This window comes from Bos indicus x Bos taurus, chromosome 24 (assembly GCF_003369695.1).
Source record: "Bos indicus x Bos taurus breed Angus x Brahman F1 hybrid chromosome 24, Bos_hybrid_MaternalHap_v2.0, whole genome shotgun sequence".
In the NCBI taxonomy this organism is placed as follows: domain Eukaryota; kingdom Metazoa; phylum Chordata; class Mammalia; order Artiodactyla; family Bovidae; genus Bos; species Bos indicus x Bos taurus.
Window position 1 is genome coordinate 39,633,148 of NC_040099.1, and position 22,509 is coordinate 39,655,656.

At 44.1% G+C, this 22,509-nt stretch overlaps 1 protein-coding gene across 1 annotated transcript in view; it reads right to left on the bottom strand.

Annotated features, from left to right (window-relative positions):
- L3MBTL4 (L3MBTL4, histone methyl-lysine binding protein) overlaps positions 1-22,509 on the bottom strand; it is a 156,725-nt gene that overhangs the window by 92,661 nt on the left and 41,555 nt on the right. The window contains 2 exon segments of the mRNA XM_027525960.1: positions 1,631-1,859; positions 8,974-9,120. Coding sequence (XP_027381761.1) covers positions 1,631-1,859; positions 8,974-9,120 — 376 coding nt within the window.

Genomic DNA, 22,509 nt, shown 5'->3' on the forward strand with positions numbered 1-22,509 from the left:
TGCAGCACGCCAGGCTTCCCTGTGCATCACCAACTCCCAGAGCTTGCTCAAACTCATGTCCATCTCATCAGTGATGCCATCCAACCATCTCATCCTCCTCTCACCTTCAATCCTTCCCAGAATCAGGGTCTTTTCCAATGAGTCGGTTCTTGGCATCAGGTTTCAGCTTCAGCATCAGTCCTTCCAATGAATATTCAGGACTGATTTCCTTTAGGATGGACTGCCTGGATCTCCTCGCAGTTCAAGGGACTCTCAAGAGCCTTCTTCAACACCACAGTTCAAAAGCATCAATTCTTTGGCGCTCAGCTTTCTTTACAATCCAACTCTCACATCCATTCATGACTACTGGAAAAACCATAGCTTTGACTAGAGGAATTAGTCAAATTAGGAGTACTCTAAACAATGCTCTGGGGCGAGGTGGCAGGCCCAGAGGGCAGTAGGCCACTGGCCAGCCTCAGCATCTCTGACTGTGTGTTTGCAGCCCCAGCGTGAGATGCTCCCAGACATGCGGTCCAGGGAACTGGGCCTGGAGGAAAGGCCTGTGGTCCCACTGCTGGTGTGAGGGCATGGAGAGCCGCTAGCCCAGGAGGATAAGGGTGGTCCACCATTCACAGTGATCTTACATGAAGTGAAACTGGCTGTCTTGCTAAGGAAAACAATTCTAATTTTTACTTCCTGACTTAAAATCCGTATCAAAGCATGGATGACATGCCATGTATAAGCCAAAGGCCCTTAGTTACCAAACATTTTATAAATTTCCAATTCTATAAGCTTGTCATTTGCAGCATTCATTCAATTTTAAGTCAGTCTATGTTTTCAGCTTCTCAATTCTTGGTTGCTTCCAATGCAGAGTGAGATGAAAAACAAAACCCATGATCTCCTTCCAGCTTCTCTGGTAACGCAAATACATAGCATTTACTTTACATTAGAAATATGTGATTCTACTGTCATTCCATGGAGCCCTTTATGATATATCCACTTATAAGACACAATGGACAAGGACTTGTTCATCTTTTTAGACAAGTGAACAGAACATCTTCACGATGCTGAGAGCACCAAGCTTGCCTTTAAAGCCACTGTGGACTTGCCCTCACCACCTTCTCCAAGCCCTAATTTGTAAGAAGACGTGGTGTGGCCAGGAGAATGCATCTCAGGAGGAGGAATCTCAGGCTCTTCATGCTGCATCCCAGTGCCCGGCACAGCCCTGTGTCACCCCGAGTGACCTTTGTCAAAGCCCCCAGCGGCACCCTCCTCCTTCGTCATCCTGGCCCCTGAAGCACAGTTCTGTCCCATAGGACTTTCTTAATCCTGGTACAGTGTTCAGTATACTGGTGACACCAAGTAAACCTTCATTCAGTGACCAAAGAAATAGGATCCCTGGGATAGAAAAACCCTCCCTCAAGTCTCGAAACCCAGGCGGTCAGTCCATCACCCAAGGTCCCCCAAGGTGGACACAGGGGCAGGAGTATAATAACTGCATCCTGTCCCTTTTCCTTGAAGGCGTGATGGTCTTCTGAACAGGGTGACAACTCAGAGAAATCCCTAAAGGTGGACATCCATGTGCTGATGTCCACACATCTGGCCAGATGTGATTCTAAACTGGGCTCCCATAAGAACCAGCGTCACCCACTGTCAAACCACTGGGTTCTTCCGTGGCGTCCAGCAGTTCGTGTGCTCTTGTCCTCAATGTCAGTGACCTTGGCCAGAGCCGAGTCTTGTCTAGACACAGTCTGCCCGTCTGTAACGGGAACTGAGACCACCTGGCCACAGGACACCGCACAGGGCACCGGAGACCGAGCTCCAGAACAAAGCGGCGGGCCCCGCTCACCCCCCAGCAGACAGAGCTCACACGACAAGCGCTGCAACAAGGAGCACCGAAAACAGCAATATCACTAAGACTGTAAGTACGTTTTGAAATGTATTATCTTTCCCTGATAAGTCTATCACGTAAATCTGTAATTAGGGACTTCTAAAATAGCTAACTTTTTTTTTCTTTTTTAACACAATCTGCTGTAATTGTCTATTAAGTCAACGAGTACTTAGGGACTCTTAAAACTGCTGATTACTTGCCTGCTGTTATTTTGGAAGAACAAATACTAAAGATTCCTTATGAAATTCTCCTTAGAATGAAATTGGAGATGTGTTGTTACCTGGAAAAGTTAAGAATCTTCACTTTTTTCCTCGGAATAACATCTGTCCACCATCACATTTATCATTCCAGATCTGGACTATATCTGTATTAACTCTTCTTTTAAAAAAGTAATTTTATGTATTTATTTATTTTTGGCTGCACAGGCTTCTTCTCTAGTTGTGGCTAATGGGGGCCTCTCTAGTTGTGGTGCACAGGCTTCTCACTGTGGTGGCTTCTCTTGTTGAGGAGCATGGCTTCTAGGATGTGTGGGCTCAGTATAGCTTAGGCTCCAGGGCTCTAGAGCCCAGGCTCAGAAGCTGCGGTGCAGGGGCTTAGTTGGCCCACAGCACGTAGGATCTTCCCAGACTAGGGATCGAACCCCTGTCCCCTGCATTGGTAGGTGGACTCTCCACCACTGAGCCATCCAGGAAGCCCCTTCATTAACTTATTCTATACTCTAAGGGGATTTCCATCTCTGACAGAATAAAACTTTTCTAATTCCCAATTAGAAATTGGTTCCCAAATGCTCTTAATCCCAAAGGTCCCAAAGAGAGCTTTATTAATCATTCATTTCTTAATGCAGATTTAAATCTTATATCTCTCTTAACAGGAAAAACAACATACCAGCCCATATGGTGTATTTACAAGTTGTTCTGCCATATTTATACATCTGCTATGGAATGAACTAAATGGAGTAAAAATGAGCTGTATCTTTTATCAAGTTATGTTCTAGTATGCTTATTTATGCTTAACAGTTAAATAAATTAGCAATGCTCTTGAGGTCCTTAGATAAATTACAAAGGTTATAGATCTTATTGTTGTAGTTTGTACTACTATTAATATACATTTAACTTCATAATAATGTTTTGTTTATTTGTAATCAAGTTTCATAATTACTTCCAAATATAAAACAAACAGAAGCTAAAGAAAGAACAATGACAAAATGATTTAGACATGGAAGCCAACAAGGAAATCTCCTTTTTCTGCCTGTCAGCTTCCTATTTATGAAAGGTTCTTTTGTTAGCTGTGGGGGTGTTGGCCATGTGTGTCCTACCAGGCCTGAATAGACTAACTGCACAGCTACTACTCAAGAATTCACTCCATAAAGGTTGCAAGCGAAAGGCTAGGCTGGTCTCCTGAGATGCTTCTGGTTTTGGTATAAGTGATTAAGTAACGCTTAGAGAGAGATGGATAAGCAGATAAATATTTATTGGAAGCCAGACACTGGCAAAATGTTGACAGACACTCCACTCCTGAAGCTTACGGTCTCACTGGGACTAGTGACAAAAAGAAATAGACAATTAGAGTAATTACAAACTGTGATATGCACAATGGAGCAAAGGAAGTGGTGAAATGCAAAATCACAGTGGACGCGGCAAGGGAAGGCCTTTCTCACAAGGGACCAGTGGAGACGAATTCTCAAGGGTGGGAATGAGTCATGTTTAAGAAGAAGAGATGGACTATTCTGGACAGAGAAGATGGCTTATGCAAAGGCCCTGGGGTGGAAAGAATTCTTATTTAAGAACCTGAAAAGGGGAATGAGTAGAGTAGAGGCAGGTAAAAGGAAGACAAGGAGGTCAGAAGTGTGCGTGCTCACCTTCTCTCTGTGCATTTCTCCCTCTGATCTCACCCAACCCACTCCTTAGGCTGGCACTGAGTGGGCATTAATTTGTAAATTTGGGGGCATTAATTTGAGCCCCCAATCCAGGCTGGGGTGAGGGCCAGCTATTTGCTTCCCCTGGTAACTACAGTATGACCGTGTGTCATTATGAAGAGATCCCACAAAAGATCCCACTAGAAAGTAAAAAATTCACCTGCAGTGTGGGAGACCTGGGTTCAATCCCTGGGTTGGGAAGATCCCCTGGAGAAGAGAAAGCCTCCCAACTCCAGTATTCTGGCCTGGAGAATTCCATGGACTATATAGTCCATGGGGTCGCAAAGAGTTGGACACGACTGAGCGACTTTCACTTCACTTCACTTTATTACATTAATGATATGACTGTGCAAAGCACCACAGAATGGGGGCCAGGTGTCAGGAGAAGCAACCACTGATCAGAGGTTTGGAGCTTCCAGTCCTGCCCAGTCCCGACTCCCGACCCCCGAGAGGGGAGAGGAGCGGAGACTGAGCTCAAGCTCCAATGGCCAAGGACTGAATTGCAGTGCCTCTGTAATGAAACCCCTGAAAAGTGGCCAAAGCTTGGCCGGGTTGGTGAACCCGCATGGAATCTGTGGGAGAGGGGATTTGGAGAAGGGCAGGGAAGCTCCATGGCCCTCCCCAGACCTCATTCTAAGCATCTCTTTCACCAGCTGCTCCCCAGATGTATCCTTTTATGATAAACCAGTGATTGAGTGAGTAAAAGGTTTCTCAGTTCTATGAACCATGCTAGCAAATCAATAAACCTAAGGAGAGGACAGTAGGAACCTCCAGATTTATAGCCAGTCCCTGAGAAGCCCACACGACACCCTGGACTTGTGACCCCTGTGAGAACTGGGGATGAGGATGCTGGAGTAGGGGAAGCAGTGATGTAGGACTGCACCACCGCCTCCAGTTAACAGCACATCAACTACAAACTGGCACTTGCCACGCGCGTTTGGCATCTACCTCTACGAGCATTAAATCTTGTGCTGCTGCTGCTGACCGTCAACACACCCTGAAAGGAGCTCAGGGTGGAGAGAAGAAATAACTCCCTCTGTGCTCCAGGAAAAACTGGCAGGACAGGTCTTCAGATCATTGGATATTCTCAGGAGCTCATTTTCTGAGCCCAATTCTTGTATCTCCTCATATCTAGAAAAGCCCTAAAATCCTTCATGGTGTCAACTGTTTCTCATGACTAACAGAAGCTTCATGAGATTGGAAGAACCTTTCTACCAAAAAATATGTGCTTGATTGCATATACACCCCCTTCACCAAGATCACGGCTACATTGTCCTTTCCCCCACCTCTTTAGAATAGTCTCATAGCTATCTGAGGTGCTGTCTCCAAGGCTCCAGTCTGCATTGTGCCCCAGATAAACCTTAACTCACAACTCTCATGTTGGGCACTTTTTTAAGGCGACACATGTCAGACTTGAGCTGAACCGTGGGATACCCAGCTGGCGTGGGGAGAAAAACCCACATGCACATTGGAATTGGGTACAATAAGTATTCCAACTTTTATTTTAAAGAACAGCAAGGCTCTTTCATGCTTAGGTTCATGGGACTTACAGGGCCTGCTTATCTCAAGTCTATGTTAGTCACTCTCAGTGTTTGGAACAGTTATTCCACATTTGCTCCAAGATCAGCGACCCTTTTATGGACTGTGCAATCATAACAAGTACCTGGGAAAAAAACAGACTGGTTGTTTTAAGTTGTAGGCAGTCAAGTCAACTCCCAATTTTCTGGATCAATGAAGAGAAACGGCAGTCTAGGAAGCAAATGTGCTTGTACTCTTCACCTGCCCATTCCATCCTGCAGGGCTGCTGAGCCCAGACAGCCAGCAGCAGGCAGTAACGTGGTTCAGGTACTAAATCTCACAAGCCTGTGAGTCCCACAGGTGAAGGAACCTGCCCAAAGCCACAGGCAGCCAGAGCAGAATGGAAATTTAAACCCAAGCTTTCCTAACTCCAAAGTCCGCCATCTTGCTTTTCAAGCTCGCTTAATTTCCAACGCAAAAAATATTGGGCACCACCCCATTGCCTGGTGGAATGGATAATTTGCAGGGGCTTCCCTGGTGGCTCAGGTGGTAAAGCATCTGCCTGCAATGAGGGAGACTTGAATTTGATCCCTGGATTGGGAAGATCCCCTGGACAAAGGGAATGGCTACCTGCTCCAGTATTCTTGCCTAGAGAATTCCATGGACAGAGGAGCCTGGGGTCACAGTCCATGGGGTCACAAAGAGTCAGACATGACTAACACTTTCACTTGGGCGCTAGCAATAAAGAACCCAGGTACCAATGCGGTAGACATAAGAGATGTGGGTTCAATTCTTGGGCCAGGAAGATCTCTTGGAGGAGGAAATAGCAACTCACTCCAGTATTCTTGCCTTGAGAATCTCACGAGGAGCCTGACAGGCTACAGTCCACAGAGTCCCTAAGAGTTGGATATGACTGAAGCGACTTAGCATCCAATAATTTAATAAAAGAAACGACCTCTATTTAAACAAATTTAGCATCAAATGTGATTGGGATTTTAGTTTCCAAATGCTATGACTAAAAATACTGCCAAGAGGCAATCCCGTAGTTGTCTGAAGTGGTCCTGATATTTTTATCTTTTTAAGGACATTTAGGGGATGCAAAGCACAAGAAAAAGATCCTGACACCTCACTGCTAACTTTTAAGTATTTAATTTTGATTCTACGTGTAGAAAAAAAATCCACCCTGAAGGATTATACATCAGCTAAAACAGGCAAACTGTGCCCTCCTGGGCTGAGGAAAGGAGATCTCACTGCAGCAGTGGACACAGGCGACATGTCAGTGAGTACCTGGCCAGTAATGAGGCTAAGAGGAGGTCATGGGCACTTGGCTGCACAAGCTGGCGCTCTTCCTGGCTGAGTGGGGACATTCAAGTTTCTCTCTCAAAAGGTTTTTCATAGTTACCTTTTTCAAGAATTTTCGTGCTGGAATACTATGGGTTATTAATATCATGGTCTTGGCCAAAACGCACTGCACAAGGATTCCCACAGAAGTGTGCAGCCATCACGTGCATTACGTCTCGGCTCGGTTTCTGCAGTGAGAATAAAGACACTGATAAAATGGCACTGGAAGAACAGACACAAACTCATTAGGAAAACAAAATTCTAATTGATTCTAATAAAATCTGCATGAAGACCAACAAATTTGACTTGCGTTTTCTTGTGGCCTTTCTACCTTTAGAGGCCACCTCTGTCCCTCCGCTGGTCCAGGCCCCTCATGAGCTTCTGAATTCAGGTCAACACCCTTCTAGGAGCCGGGCTAGACTGGCCCATCTGCTCTGTCTTCAAAACCACTGTAGCAATCTGCATTTAGTTTTACTTGTTCATAAGCAGCGATTTTATTATATTTCATGACTTCCCACAAACATAAATTAGGAAGTCACTCCAAGAAAGAAAAAATGCATATATAAATATATATATATAACATATATTCTCTTTCTATTTTCTATTCCTTTGTTTCCAAGGCATGTATTATAATTCTGAGCTACAGATCTGTTGAAAAAGGGTCAAAGGAAAATATTCATAAAGAAAACCAGATGAGAAGAGCAGATATAAAAAGTGTCTACCTCATATTTTCTTTGATTGCTCTTATTTTCACAGAATACCCCTCATAGATGACCTACTGCTGTATCTTTTATAAAAATTCACTAGAGTAAATCAATAAAACAGATAAAGTTCAAGCCAGGTTCTGCCTCCACCAAATAACAGGGTAGATTAGATGATTTCTAAGCCCTTTTCCAAGTCCTAAATGTTGAACAGTCTTTTGCAGCATTTGATCAATAAAACTATCATATTATATAAAGTACTGAAGGCAATTGATGAATCATATAAATACAACTGAAGTAGAACTACAGAGTACAATGTCTGAAAGTTACAACATCTGAAATATAAGAAAATTAATATTGCTAAGATGACTTTGTTCATATATGATAAAATACTGGGTTTGGCTTTATAGATCTACTTACAAAACATAATTACTTTGATCTGATTATCAAAGATATTGGACTTACAAATTTGGCTTGAATTATATGAGTAAATGCTTTGACTTAAAACAGCATGGGTGGTAAAAGATGATTTGATGTGGCTGTTTGTACAAGTACACTCATAGGGGATGGCGCAAGAGTGAAGATGCTACATGTGGTCCAAGCTGCAGAGCACGTGATCCTGCCAGCTCCTCAGTCCTCAGGCACATGACACTGACCGTGGGGTGCGACTTTCTGAAAAGGAAGCTAAGAGAGCAGTGGACACAAACGTGACGCACTGTCGTCAGAATGTTACAAGGCCAATGTTCAAGGTACTATGAGCAAACCTGTTACGTATCAATGAAGTAATTCTGTTCTTGGTTGAAATGGCGAAGGGTAGGGCAAGAGGTTAGCAGAGGACAGACCATGACTGGCCTGGTATGTGCATAGGAGCCTCGAGTCGAAAGATGCTGGTAAAAGGTTAGATTTTGATTTTACACAGACTATTATGGCAAAGAAATAAGACAAGATAGTAAAGAAGCTGTTGCAACATTGATGCTAGACCCTCATATTTTGCTTTTCTGCAGGACCCAGACAAAAGAATTATCTCTACTTTCCAGTGTAAAAAGATTCTGTGATAAATAAGTAAGAAAATAAATGCTGGAGTAGGATTATGTGTGTGTATGTGTATGTATTTTTGCTTTAACAATGGGGGTGTAGATGATATATATGTGTGTGTGTGGTATATAGAACTACGAGTATGTCTTAAAGTCTAGGTATTTAAAACTAAGACTAATAATGCAGATTTGAATAATTATAAAACAAAAGGTTAATCAGGAAACCTATAATAAACTAGATTAATAATAATTAATCCAAACAAGGGGCTTCCCAGGTGGCACTAGTGGTAAAGAATCTGCCTGCCAATGCAGGAGACATAAGAGACCTGGTTTGATCCCAGATGAATTTAGACTGAGCTCAGTTTTCCGCAACTAAAATGTGGAAAACAAAGATTCTTCTAGACTACATTATCAAAATAATTCCTTAATGATGATAACTCATTTATACAAGGCTTAAGGCTTAATTATGAGTAATTGGCTTTCAGTGTCACTATTATATCAGTTAATCAATTCACCTATGTGATATTAAGCTTTAAAATACCTACAGTGACATGAGAAAAACAGCACTGAGATAGACTTCAGACTAAGTCTTTAAAAAGCAACAACATGAGCAGCAAGATACGCACGACATGGTACTTCCAGGGGACGACCTGTGACATCACACCGTGCAATGGGGTGAAGGTCAGGGCTATCTGCATCCACCCAGCAGTAGTATCTGTGGTCCCAGCCATCAAAATGAACCTGTCGGAAATTAGTCCTTGGTCATCAGTATACCACTATGCCTGTGTCAAAATACGAGAAAACAGACCTCTGAAGTTGAGATTAAAATTGTTATAATCTCACATTCAGCTGAAACAATACTGAAAATGTGCTATGAAACAGCTTTCTGATCTAGCCACCAAAGGCGGTTGTACCAGTTTTTCCAAAAAATTAAAGAAGTTGTCACATTTAAAAAAAAAAAATTGTCAAGGATTGAATAGAACTTGAAAGGGTAGGACCCATCTGTTTTCCCAACTAGAAATTCTATGATGTTTTTCAAAGAATACTTCCTGTCCTGCAGCCACTGCAAGAACAAGGCCGGCACCCTCAATAGTGAGAGTCATCATCTGACATCAGAATAAAACTTAAAATGACAGGAAATGCATGGAGCAAAAGGAAGCAATAAATCTTCATATCCTGACAAACGAAGAGAGATGGAGCCATTGGACCCAAAGAGGCAAGGAGAGCAAAACAATATGTGCAGTGAGGTAGACGGATTAAGAGTGATCCTAATAAAGAGTGATTCTAACAGCTATGAAGGACAACTCTGGAAAGTAGTCAGGCTGTGCTGAGGAGAAAAGATCGCCGTTCGTTCAGAGCTGAGTATGCAGCTGGAGATGGGAGGACAAAGACCGGGGAGGACAGAGCTCTGAGAAGGGGATCCCCAAGTCTACCGGGTTACTCACAGGACCTTGGCCAATGGCCGGACTGCACGTGTGTGAGGTGAGACTTGGTGGAGAGCAGCTGATACACAGCTGAAAACAAGACAAAGATAGGGTTCAGATAGTAAAGAATCTCCAGCAACGCAGGAGACCCGGGTTTGATCCCTGGGTTGGGAAGATCCCGTGGAGGAGGGCATGACAACCCACTCCAGTATTCTTGCCTGAAGAATTCCACGGACAGAGGAGCCTGGTGGGCTGCAGTCCACGGGGTCACAAAGAGTCAGACGCGACTGAGCGACTTTCACTCAAACTGGAGGACACACACCGCTGGAGAACAGAGAGACCAGAGTGGAGGGACCTTAGTAACACCTTGAGGATTTGACTGAGGCACCAAAAAGGCACATGCCAGAACCACATCCTAGATAACGGCTACTCCAGACCAGTTCTAAAAAAAGCTACAATAAAGCCTCAACAAGATGAAGAAGAACCACCAGTAATCAACTGTCTGATAAAATAAACTATTCTTTTTAAAGGGAGACAAATACTCCCAACTCTATACACTGTATCATTTATTATGTTCAACACAGAATAGAATTTTATTAGATATGCAAATACATAGATGAATATGAGCCAGACTCAATTTTTAAAAAGTCCTTCTCTTTTAAATTTTGTAATGCTATAGTGTGCATTTCAAAAGCAAGGAAACCACGTCTAAACACAAACCAGGCAAGCCAAGCGCGCCCAGATCCAGTGTGCAGGACAGCTAAGTCTTTCTAGTTCAGCTATAGCTATTGGACCAAACCTGGGAATCCTATGTGGAATTCAGGTCTAAAACTGAAAAAGTAAAAGAAAATATCTTTTAAAATGTTTTGAAAGCAGATAGACATGATTTCTTATGTTCTCTATTCAACATTTTCCCCTTACGTTTACATTAAGAAATATTAAATTACTCTTTCCAAGGCTGTATATAATTACTGACGATGAAAACAGTGGAAATTTACAACAGCCCTTTCTAATCCAGTGATATGAGGCCCCCTCCCTACAAGGGCTATCTAAACTTGGAATTTATAACCAAATTCCGTATCCATATACGTCTTTATGAAAGATATTTTCATATCTTTGGATCTTCATAACTTGGGAGGAAAATCCAATTTTAAGACTTCTAACCAGATTTTCATGTTACTAAAGAAGAGTGGCAGTTTAAGAATATTTACAAAGAGTCCTTTTGTAAAGCGAAGAATCATTCTGAAAACCAAATCATCTCCAGCACTGTATTTCATGCTTTTATGATTTTTCACATATTTGGGTTTGCATAAAGCTGAGTAAATATATAGACCCTTCTAGCCCAGATTTTGATGAACTGGAAAACAAAAGTCAGAAAATGAAATTGGCCGCTGTCTCAAGCTCCTATCCTTGAACAGACAGTGAAGCTTCCTGATGGTATTACCTCTATATGCACTAGTTATTAATGGTCAGTAAAATAACTGAGACACTTAAGAACTATATCAGCACATAAATAACCAGGACAAATCCTTCAGGCAACTCCAAAGCTGGCGATTGTCTGGACTTGCACCGTCTTTCTTGCTTTGCCTCATCATTTGCCATCCAATTCCAGTCCCCACATCGGGGACTTCCTCTGGACCTCGGCGCTCTGTCCCTGCCTCAGTCGTCTGGCTGCCTCCAAGGTTCCTGGCACCTTGGCTCACACATCACCTTACCTCGAAAACCATCAGCTGAGTAAGACGTATGACGGTAATTATCATCCCTCTTCTTTTGGGCAGTTGGATAATAAGCAGTTATTTATTGGGGAACAGTGGAGCTCAATTTAATGCTCAATCAGAATAATTTTATTAGCCTAAGTAACTATTATGCTTTTTGCTCCTGCTATATGGTTTTTAAATTTTAATTTCCATTTCAACAGGCTTATTGGATATGTGTATTTTATTGTCAGAGGCCTCAAATCTATTTCGAAGGCTTGTGGTGAATGAATTATAAGCACCTATGTGTATGACGTGAGCTTTATTTAGAAACAGGCTCTACTGTACCTGAATCCGTGTAGCTTTAAATGAATATGGTTTCAGTTAATGAGACTTGGCCTTGAATTTCATTCTAGAAAGAAGAACTGAGTTTTCATACATTATCCCAATACCCACTAGTCATAACTATTCATGCTAATGAGACCACAGTGAATCTGACTTCCAAAGATGCAGGGCTCTGCTGGGGGCCAGACAGGAGAAGCAGGAAGAGGACAGAGGCCAGACACCTGTTCACGGCAGGACTGGGACACTTGTGTTGCATTTTCACAAAACACCCCACAGTGTAAGAACAGGCATGCGTGGTAAGGCGAGGTGAGTCCTTTTGTTGTGAACTTTTGCATTCCAGGCATAGCTGTTATACACACACACACACACACATTCTCATTTAATGACCACTATACATTGTTTTCATAGATGATGGAAAAGAACCTTTTAAGAGGTTTGCAGGGATCAGACAGCCAGTAAATGGCAAAGCCAGACTTAAGCTGAGAAGAGTTTACTGAAAGAACCTTCCAGAAATAAAAATTGTGAGGTTATCTGGGAGCACTCGACCTAAGAACCTACTGTAGCAGAGGGAAATTCCGTTTTTAAAATAAAAAGGGCATTTGCTACCATTTGCAGTGACATGGATGGACATAGTACACAGTGTCATACAGAGAGAAATAAGGCAGAAGGAGAAAGACAAACATCGTATAACGTTGCTTTTATGTGAAATCTTAAAAAATGGTATACATGAATTTATTTGCAAAGCAGAAATAAAGTCACAGACGTAGAGAACAAGTTCTTATAGACACCAAGGGCAAATTCTTGTAAACACCAAGGGCAGAATTGAATCTCCCATGAATTGGGAGACTGAGATTGACATATATTACTGAATACTGTGTATAAGACAGAAAACTAATGAAGACCTACTGTATAGCACAGGGAACTCTACTCAGTGCTCCGTGGTGACCTAAGTGAGAAGGAAATTCAAACAGAGGGGATATACATATACGTATAGCTCATTCACTTTGCTGTATAGCAGAAAATAACACAGCTTTGTAAAGCAACTAAACCCCAACAAAAATTAATAAGAATATAAAATGGTGTTTTCATAATGAAAACAAAGCAACATGGGATAACTAACACAGGACTGCCATCCAGAACTACCACAGTTTTGCACATTAAACATTAATTCCATGTTGAGTTAATCTGCTTACTATACACTATCTGTGTCTATCCAGGCAAGAACTGATGTCGAGGGACCATGAAGGAAAAGAATTAGAACAAAAGAGTTGATATACTTTAAAAAACTACCCTTGTCATGTAATAGCTCCATTTGATACAAGAAGCTACTGAGATACACAGCGGGCAGGAAATGTGCATTTCCAAGCAACTGATGGGGATTTGAAAACCTCGACTCTCCAGAGCTACTGCTCAGTAGCTGGAACCATCAGCCCCTACGTTCCTTTCTTCCCTCCCACTCCGGGAAATCATCTCCGTTTCCTTCCCCCGCTAATCTCCTCCTTTGCAAATACAGCTCCCTCACCTCCTACCTAGTCTGTTCCTATAATAAGGATTATGGAAAACAACTTATCATTAAATTTAAAAATCAATAGCTTCACCATAGCCAATCTAAAATTCTTTCATTTGTCAAGGTCACCGCCCAATTCATCGTATTTCTTGGGCAGTGGTTTTCAAAACTTAGTAATAAGCAAAGTACCAACTGTCCCCTTCCCCCATCAGGACTTGAATTTGGGACTGGAGGAGTGGACATCAGGAATAATACCTGGAAATCACATTTTCTTAAACTACATGTCCTAGATTACTCTGAAGATGGTTTCTGGATAAAAACTTGGAAATGCCTCTTCAGGGGGATACCATGGAACAGTTGTTTATCAACTGAATTTGCCATCAAACTCAGAGGTATAGCCAAAACAATCAAAATAATGTAATGTTTTTAAGGCCATAGACTTTTGTTTAATTTTGTAATTTTTTGAATTTTGTAAAATTTTGTCTTACAAAATTTTAATTTTGTAAGACAATGAGTCCAAGAGAAACCTGGTGGAGGGCCTAATGCAGAGGACATTCAACTCTCAATGTCTCCATTGCTGATAAATATGTCTACATAAGTTTCCACTTCTCTATTTCTACAGTTACTGCTATAACAAATACAATTAGATTATCCCATAAGATAAATTTCTGCCATAGGATTCTTGCAAGAAATAAAAATGCCAGATTTCTAACAGCATCCCCAGGGCTTTAGTCTTTGTTAACAGATCTTTAAATATTTCATCAGAGTTGGGCATGAAGCAGCCACACTTGGGGCTCCATGGCCAGATGCGTGGGTGATGTCTTAGGAAGAAAAAGCTCCTTCATAAGTGGTGTGAAGACAAACTCTCTCAAAATGAGTTTATGGTTATAACTAACATAAATATTTTCAAAAGCTCTGCCATTAAGATTTGTAAGCACTGAAGCAGCTCTGGCTGCAGGTTCCCTGCTAACGTTTTGGAGATTTCTGTTGTGATATATTCTGGCTCAGGCTTGCCTGATGGCTCAGTGGTAAAGAACCCGCCTGCCAGTACAGGAGACATGCATTCGGGCCCTGGGTCAGGAAGATGCCCTGGACAAGGAAATGTCTACCTATTCCAGTATTCTTGACTGGTAAATCTCACGGACAGAGGAGCCTGGCAGGCTACAGTCCACGGGGTCACAAAGAGTCAGACATGACTGAGTGACTGAATGAGAACCATCCGCCCTCACAAGTCAGTTAGGCTCTGCCAATGCCCCAGCAGGGTGGGCTTTGGTTAAAGAGCTTCTCCTAAAGGCAGCCCTGTTAAGAAGGACGGAGTACCCTGATACATTTCCAAATGATTCCTCTGCCCCTTCCACTGCCAGACATGTGATGGGTGTTTTCTCCTAGATTTACAACAGTTGAGCTCCTGGTTAAACTTGGTCTATTGGCAAATCTCATAGCACTCTAAGTGCCACCCACCACAACTTGGTCCCCCGGAGCTTTGAACTCTGAGCCCCCAGTAACTCATCAATTACGGTTCAGGTCCTCCTGCCCAGCCCTGGTTCCCAGGTTGGCTTCTGCTCAGCAACTCTGTTCCAGTAAGCCATGATGCCCAGTGTCCACCTGTCTGTCTCTCCGATCTTGGGGGCAATGAAGTCACCCTGTGCCCTCGCCTCATTTTTGAATCCAAAAAGAGCTGTCAGTTTTCAGTCTGTTCAACTTTTTCCTTGTTGTCAAAAGAGACTGACAACTTCCAAGTTCCTTCCATGTGGAATTTGAATCTGGATGTTTCTTCTAATATTTTTTGTCACCAGTACCAGATAATATTTGGAATATATGTGTTGAAGCATTTTAACACTCTATTTGTTGGATGAATGAACAAACAAGTGAATGTGTAGATTCAAGAATGTCCATTCAAGTTATGTAAACAGTACTAAACAAACACATCTAAAGAGCCCATTTAAGTTTAACCAAAACCTTATCCATTTATTCTACAGACATCCCTCTGGGCTACCAACACTTTTTTTTCCCTTTGAGTAAGATGATATTGAAACATGTGAAAGTTGCTTGGAATTGTTCTCAGGCATTTATTCTTTGGGATACAAAAGGGGACACATAAGTCTCTAGGTTATGATGACTAACATGTCATGGATTTTTTAAAAATTGTTTTAACTAATATCTCTCTATATTGAGGGGACAGATGGAGGGAAGAGCATGTATGGGGGAGGAAGAGAGTAGGGGAGGGAAGAGGCTCTGTCTACACAGCAAGGATCTCACAGCGTGTCGTGACGGTGCAGAACAAGGCTATGTTTGGAGTCACAGGTAAACACCGTAACGATTAGCTCCAGTAAAGGACAGTGGGGGCCTCTGCAGAGTGCAAAGAGTGGGAGAAGGAGGTCTTGGGACTAGTGTTCAATAACAAAACTAGGAGAGCTACTTTCTGCATGTTGTATATGAGTAGCTTTGATAAAGATACATACAAAGTTTTTAAAGATGGGCTGTGTTATGAATTTAAAGTTCTCTATAACTTTCTCATATTCCCATGCACCACTCTCTCTGAAACAAGTAATCCATCTGGCTGACTGCAGGAGACTTCTCCTCTTTCCGTGTATAGCCGAGTGGTTAGCTCAACCACAACAATGTGTTCTGAAAATGGATTACCTTTCTGGAGAAAATAAAACATGTTCAAGCCAGTGCATAACTTTCAAGCAATGGAGGAGAATAAATGTTTGAAATGAACATGTTTGCTCATGTTTCCTTATGTATTTGTTCATAAGTCAACATCAGGAATTTAAATTATGTCTGTTGAAAATAACTTAGTTGCCCACGGGGCTCTTGGTACAGGGGAAAAAAAAAGACAAAATTATTCACAAGCTATTTATCCTCTAAAACTCCACAGGTCACACAGCTTAACATAATGTAAAATAAAGTATTATACAAAGATCTAATCATCTCAAGCTAGTTTTCTAGTTTATTTTATATAAAAACCAAAAGAAATCATCAGTGCCAACCAGAAACTATTTCCAGTGTTTCAGTTCATGTGGTCCTGAATATTTATGCCTATCCATTCATTTCTTGCCTTTCTCCCACTTTTCTACCTTGAAAGCCTTGGTTCTGAAATCTGAAATCAGCAACTGCTGGCCTTCATTCAGATAATATACCAGTTCTGCCAACCTCCACACAGATCATCCTTAATAAGTAACTAATTATATTTTACATTATGTTTATGATCATATACAAATATATTTTAATATAATCATACATATGATTATGTGTATACATATGTGGACTTCCCGGGTAGCTCAGCTGGTAAAGAATCTGCCTGCAATGCAGGAGACTCTGGTTCCCCTAGAGAAGGGATACGCTACCCACTCCAGTATTCTTGGGCTTCCCTAGTGGCTCAGATGGTAAAGAATCTGCCTGCAATATAGGAGATCTGGGTTCGATCCCTGGGTCAGGAAGATTCCCCTGCAGAAGGGAATACCAACTTACTCCAATATTCTTGCCTGGAGAATTCCTTGACAGAGGAGCTTGGAGGGCTACAGTCCACAGGGTCGCAAAGAGCTGGACACAACTGAGTGACTAAACTTTCCCTTGTGGCTCAGATGGTAAAGAACCTGCCTGCAATGAAGGAGACCTGGGTCAGATCCCCAAGTCAGGAAGATCCCCTGGAGAAGGGAATGGCAATCCACTCCAGTGTTCACTTGCAATATAATTAATATTGAAATTTTAATGTAAATATTTAATATTTTAACAGATTTACTAGGGATCTTAGTCCCTAATAGATGATCTATAGCCATCTTAGCCGTTTTCTTTTAAAAATATTTTTTTCAATAAAGGGACAACTATGGCATCAGAGTTATCATCAGCTTAAAAGCAGGCACAGTGGGAAGAGGCCCATGGAACTGATGACCACCCACGTGCTGTATGGCCCGAATAATGGCCATCCCAGCCAGATCAGCACACCTAACAGGAAGGTCCCTGATTCTCCACTTGATGCTCTGTGGTTCTTAGCCTGGAGCTGCCATGACAGAGAGCACCAGAGGACCAGTAAGGAAGACAGAGGCCCCCAGACAGGACAACTGCAATAAAGATGCATCTGACACAGGCAGCTAGGAGAAGCACCGAGAAACTCGTCACCCTGCTCCAAGTGGGCAGGTGAGCGAAGCCCTCGCCGCCTCAGCAGAGCGGCTGCTCCTCCCAGTGTGGGGCAGGGAAACCCTGTGGTCTGCAGGTCTCGTCCATCAACCTCCAAAGTCAGCGTCCACCAACATGTGTAGTGATGCTGTCTGCTCTGAGCTGGTCTGCAAACATTCTTTAAAATTTCTTTTTGTTTTGCTAGCACAGGAAAAGCAGGCTTTGTCTTTGTTTAGGCAGCTGAGAGCAAACCCACCTGAGCTGCGGAAGGGGGTCTAGGCTTAGCGGTGGCTGGTCCAGGGAAGGGAGGCGGGTTTCCGTCCAGCCTCAAAACTCCTGTCACCTTACCTGAAGTGTGGAACCCCGGAACCCGTGTACCCCAGAGATGGGGTAGCTAACGCCTCACCTCCACCAGGTGCTGGATTACCTACTTGTATAATTACCCGGTAAAGCTGAGCTGACCGACCTGCCAGGGTTTTCTCTCTGGTGTTAGGGTTGCCGGGGTCTGAAAGCGGGGCAGAGGGTCCTCTCTGACCCCATAATCCATTTGGGCAGATCCCCCGGGATGAGTCAATCACGCCAAGTCTGACGGTTTGAGGAATAAACACAAACATATGCAAACAGCAAACTCAGAAAAGCCTCACAACATTTCTGCAGCTGAAAAATGGCTGAAATTTATTTTTATTATGAAAACATTATTTTAGGGATAAAATATTTTGTGGCTGAGGCGAAAACAGTCTTAAAATTCCATGCAATTCATCCTCCTTCTCAGTTTAATTTCTGCAGATGCCTACAGCTTATCTGATTGGCCTTATTAGCTATTCCATAAACCCTGGTTTTCCTGTGCTAGAAAAACAAAATGGAATTTTAAAAAACACTTTGCAAACCAACCCAGAACAGACAGAGTCATCATACATGTTGGTGGATGCTGAAGGTCAGCAAACAAGGGGCTGAGGGGGCCGACTTCCCTGCCTGAGGACGGCTCCTCTGTCCTCTGCATTCCTGCCCCACCCCGTCCACAGCATCCTCAGCCTCCCCCAACCCCATGGATCACACATCCCTCTTGTATCTGCATCCCAGTCACACAGAGACTAATGTGTGTTAGTTGTTCAATCTTGGTCTGACTCTTTGTGACCCCATGGACTGTAGCCCACCAGGCTCCTCTGTCCATGGGATTCTTTAGGCAAAACCACTGGAGTGGGAAGCCATTTCCTCCTCCAGGGGATCTTCTTGACCCAGGGATTAAACCTGTGTCTCTTGCATCTCCTACATTGGCAGGTGGATTCTTTACCACTAGCACCACACCTGGGGAGCCCTTATTCTTGAATAAATGTGGTTTCTGGAGCCCAGGGAAATGGAGACTTTGCAGTGAGCCTCAGTGGAAGGGAATCCTGGGTCCAGCACTGCCTTGGCTCACAGGTGGTGACATGAATTATGAAGAGCGATCAGAGCAAAGCACATCTCTGAACTCGCACAGCAACACTTGACTGGGGCCGCTGCAGAGCCTCAGAATGTCTGGCAGGAAGGTGCTGGGCGGGAAGGAGCACAGAGTGGACACCACCCCAGCTGGGGTGCTGCCTCCAAAGCCAGCAAAGGAGGAGTGAAGGGGCGCGAGGGAGCACCACACAAGGGCCAGGCAGCAGGTGTCCTGAGGGTACTACCACGCACCAGGGCAAACTGCTTGTTGATTCCAGAATCCTGGATGCAAGTGAGAAACCATCAGAGTGGAGACCAGCGAAGGAGGAGATACGCACAAGGTAGTCAGTCTGGGGCGTGGGGGTGTGTGTTCCTTGAGGAGGGCCCTGCTGACACACTGATCGGGGGACACGTGGTGCAGGCGGTCAGAGCAGCTTGCCTCGGTGCCTGGGAAGCAGCGAGATGAACCCGGGTTTCTGGAGGAAAAGTTTAAGCCAAGCAAAGTGGGCCACCCCCAAAGCAATGGGGGCCCTTCGCGCTGCTAACAGTTTTCAACACTGAAGTTACATTTATTTTGAGAGAAGGAGGTTATTACTACTAGAAAATCACTAGCAGCCATCACTGTGCAGAATCCTAGCCCTTCGTTATCCATTATGTATCCATTACCATCCTTGGCCCCCCTGTTAGTCACGTGCCACTAGTATAATGGCCTCGAAATGGGCTCTGCCTCCCCGACACCGTTATCATTGACATGACTCACTGTGTCAATATTCCAAGGGAGACAGCATCATATATAATGAAACAATGCATGATTTCAGTTATTCAAATATTATATCATTCTTAGCTATGCTCATAGCTACCATGTGGCCCATTAAAAGTCTATTAGGAACATAGAAGCACCAATTAAAGTCCAATGTCCCATGTGGTGTTATAGTTCCTCTTTTATGGGGGATTATGTAGAGGAGATCCAGTTAATGCCAGGGGTTAATGCACATTTGTTTTGATAAGGAATGCGTCATAAGTGATCCTTAGTAATAGTAATTTACTGCCAGTAAACAACCTATCAGTGCATTTTTATTTACAACCCTCATTCATCTATTCAGCAAGTATTTATTTGGTTCCTGTGAGATGCCAGGGGCTGGGGCTGCTCTACAGGCACAAGAACATCAAGAGTTCTTGGGAAACCAAGAGAGAAAAGAGCTTCCTCCACAGCTCAGACAGTGAAGAATCCACCTGCCAATGCAGGAGACCTGGGTTCAACCCCTGGGTCTGGAAGATCCCCTGGAGGGGGCCATGGCAACCCACTCCAGTATTCTTGCCTGGAGAATCCCATGGACAGAGGAGCCTGGTGGGCTACAGTCCATGGGGTGGCAAAGAGTTAGACATGACTGAGAGGCTAACACACATACCAGGAGCTTACATTCCAGTGGCAAAACATGATAAAGAACTAAACACACGGGTGTGTGATCTAATGTCAGATTAAATTCACACAAGAGGAAAGTGAACGCTCCGATGGAGCTGGGATGTCTCTCCCACCGAGGCAGGCAGAGGCTGCAAGTATGTGTCTAGACCCCGTGTGGGAAGGAGACTGGCCATTGAGGACGGGGTGATTCCTCTTTGCATTTCTTTGGTCTCCCCGTGAAGGAGAAGTACAGAGGGTTGTGAGGGTATGGGGAGAGGGTGTGAGGGGACAAGACCATGGAGCAGCCTCCTTGGAGGCTGGGAACACGGCCGATGGGGAGGCGGAGGCTAGGATGGGCTCTGGGGCCCCCGAAACCTGCGGACGTGATTGAAGGTAAGCCCTTGGGATGGCTCTTTGTCTTCTCAGGCCACGGGACACAAAGTGGCCTCACTTGGAAGTTTGTAAACAGGCAGCCATTAAAGAAAGGGCAGAAACCCCTTCCCAGAGGAGAGAGGAGCTGCAGAAGGGTAATAGAAACGGCAGAAGAGGAAGCGATGGCCGGGGATGAGGCTCCTGTGGGGGACAAGACAACAGCCTCTGTTTCCCTGGTGGTTCTTGATTAAAAGCCTCCACCTTTGGCACATTCACATAAAATTGAGCCCAATTCCATTTATTAGGGGAAAAAAACCAAATCTACTGACTTCACAAAGCAAATCTTTGTTTAAAAAAAAAACACGAAAATGGAATTCTTTGATTTCCCTGATTCTATCCTGCACGTTACCACATGACCTCTCGCCTTCCTGCAGCAGAGTTCCATGACTGTGAGACCCAGACGCACCGTTCATCCAAGCAGAAGGGCTCTGCCAGGTGCTAAGGGTCGTGAAATGACCCCGCACGGGTCCTGAGTGTGGCCAGTTCCCCAAGAAACGAACGCACATTGCCAGGGGCATGAGAAAGGGCAGTACATGACCATTCCTGAGAGGTGGAGACTGCAGCATCACCGTCACTCCAAAGAGAACTGTGGAAACCAAGTCCAGAGTCATCCACCTGATCCTTGCAGTTTTCTAAACCACACAGCTGTTTTTCAAGTTACAAAGGATGGGAAGAGACAGTGAGCTGAGAATGGAGCATGCAGGACCTAGTCGGATATACTGAGAGTTGTTGGAAAGACTCTGATGCTGGGAAAGATTGAAGGCAGGAGGAGAAGGGGACGACAGAGGATGAGATGGTCGGATGGCATCAGCTAATCAATGCACATGAGTTTAAGCAGACTTTGGGAGATGGTGAAGGACAGGGAAGCCTAGTGTGCTGCAGTCCATGGGGTCACAAAGAGTTGGACACAACTGAGCAACTCAACAATAACCACCACCTAAAGGTGGGTGCTCCATTTCACATGTAAGTCCACTCTGGCATCTCTGTGCAGCATGGACTAACAGGGTCTCGGGGGTGCAGAGAGCCCAGCTGGACGGGAAGCGTAGAGGTCCATGAGAGAGCTGATGCCGGCTTTCATTATGGTGGTTGTCATGGAGATGAAGAGACGTAAGGAGACAAGGGACACAGCACCAGGAGTGAGAATCAATAGGATAAAGTGGGGGCTACATGCTATTCTGAGACAGGTAGGTTTTAGGAATAGCTCCCCAGTGTCTGAACTGAGCAAGCTGCTGGTTGAGCTGCTGTTTAGTAAACTGTGGACACCGAGGGAAGAAACAGATCTGGGTCTGTGTGCCCCAGGACATGCTCGTATGGAACACATAAGTGACATCAAGTTCTGGTTAAATACAGGACTGCAGCTCTGCGGAGAGGGCTCCAGTTCAAATGCAGAATGTGACTTGGCAGGTCTGGGGTGAGGCGGGAGCCCACCATTCCTAACCTGCTCCCTGGGGACTGGAGCTCACATTCTGCAGCTGCAGGAAACCTTCACCTGCATGGAAGCCTGGAAAAGTTCCCCCAGTTCCACCCTGAAGCCGGGATACTGGATACAGTCAGTGACACCTGTGTCCACTCTGTGTCCCTCCTGAGTCCCTGATCATCAGCTACTCACGGGGCTGTGACCCTGCCCTGCCTGCACCTCCGGACCCACCACAGACAGTTCAGCTCCGATTCCTCTCTCATTTGCTTCAACCTAGGAATCAGACCTGGGTCTCCTACATTGCAGGCAGATTCTTTACCATCTGAGCCACTGGGGAAGCTCCAAAGATGGTTTTTATGTCTGACTCTTTGTGA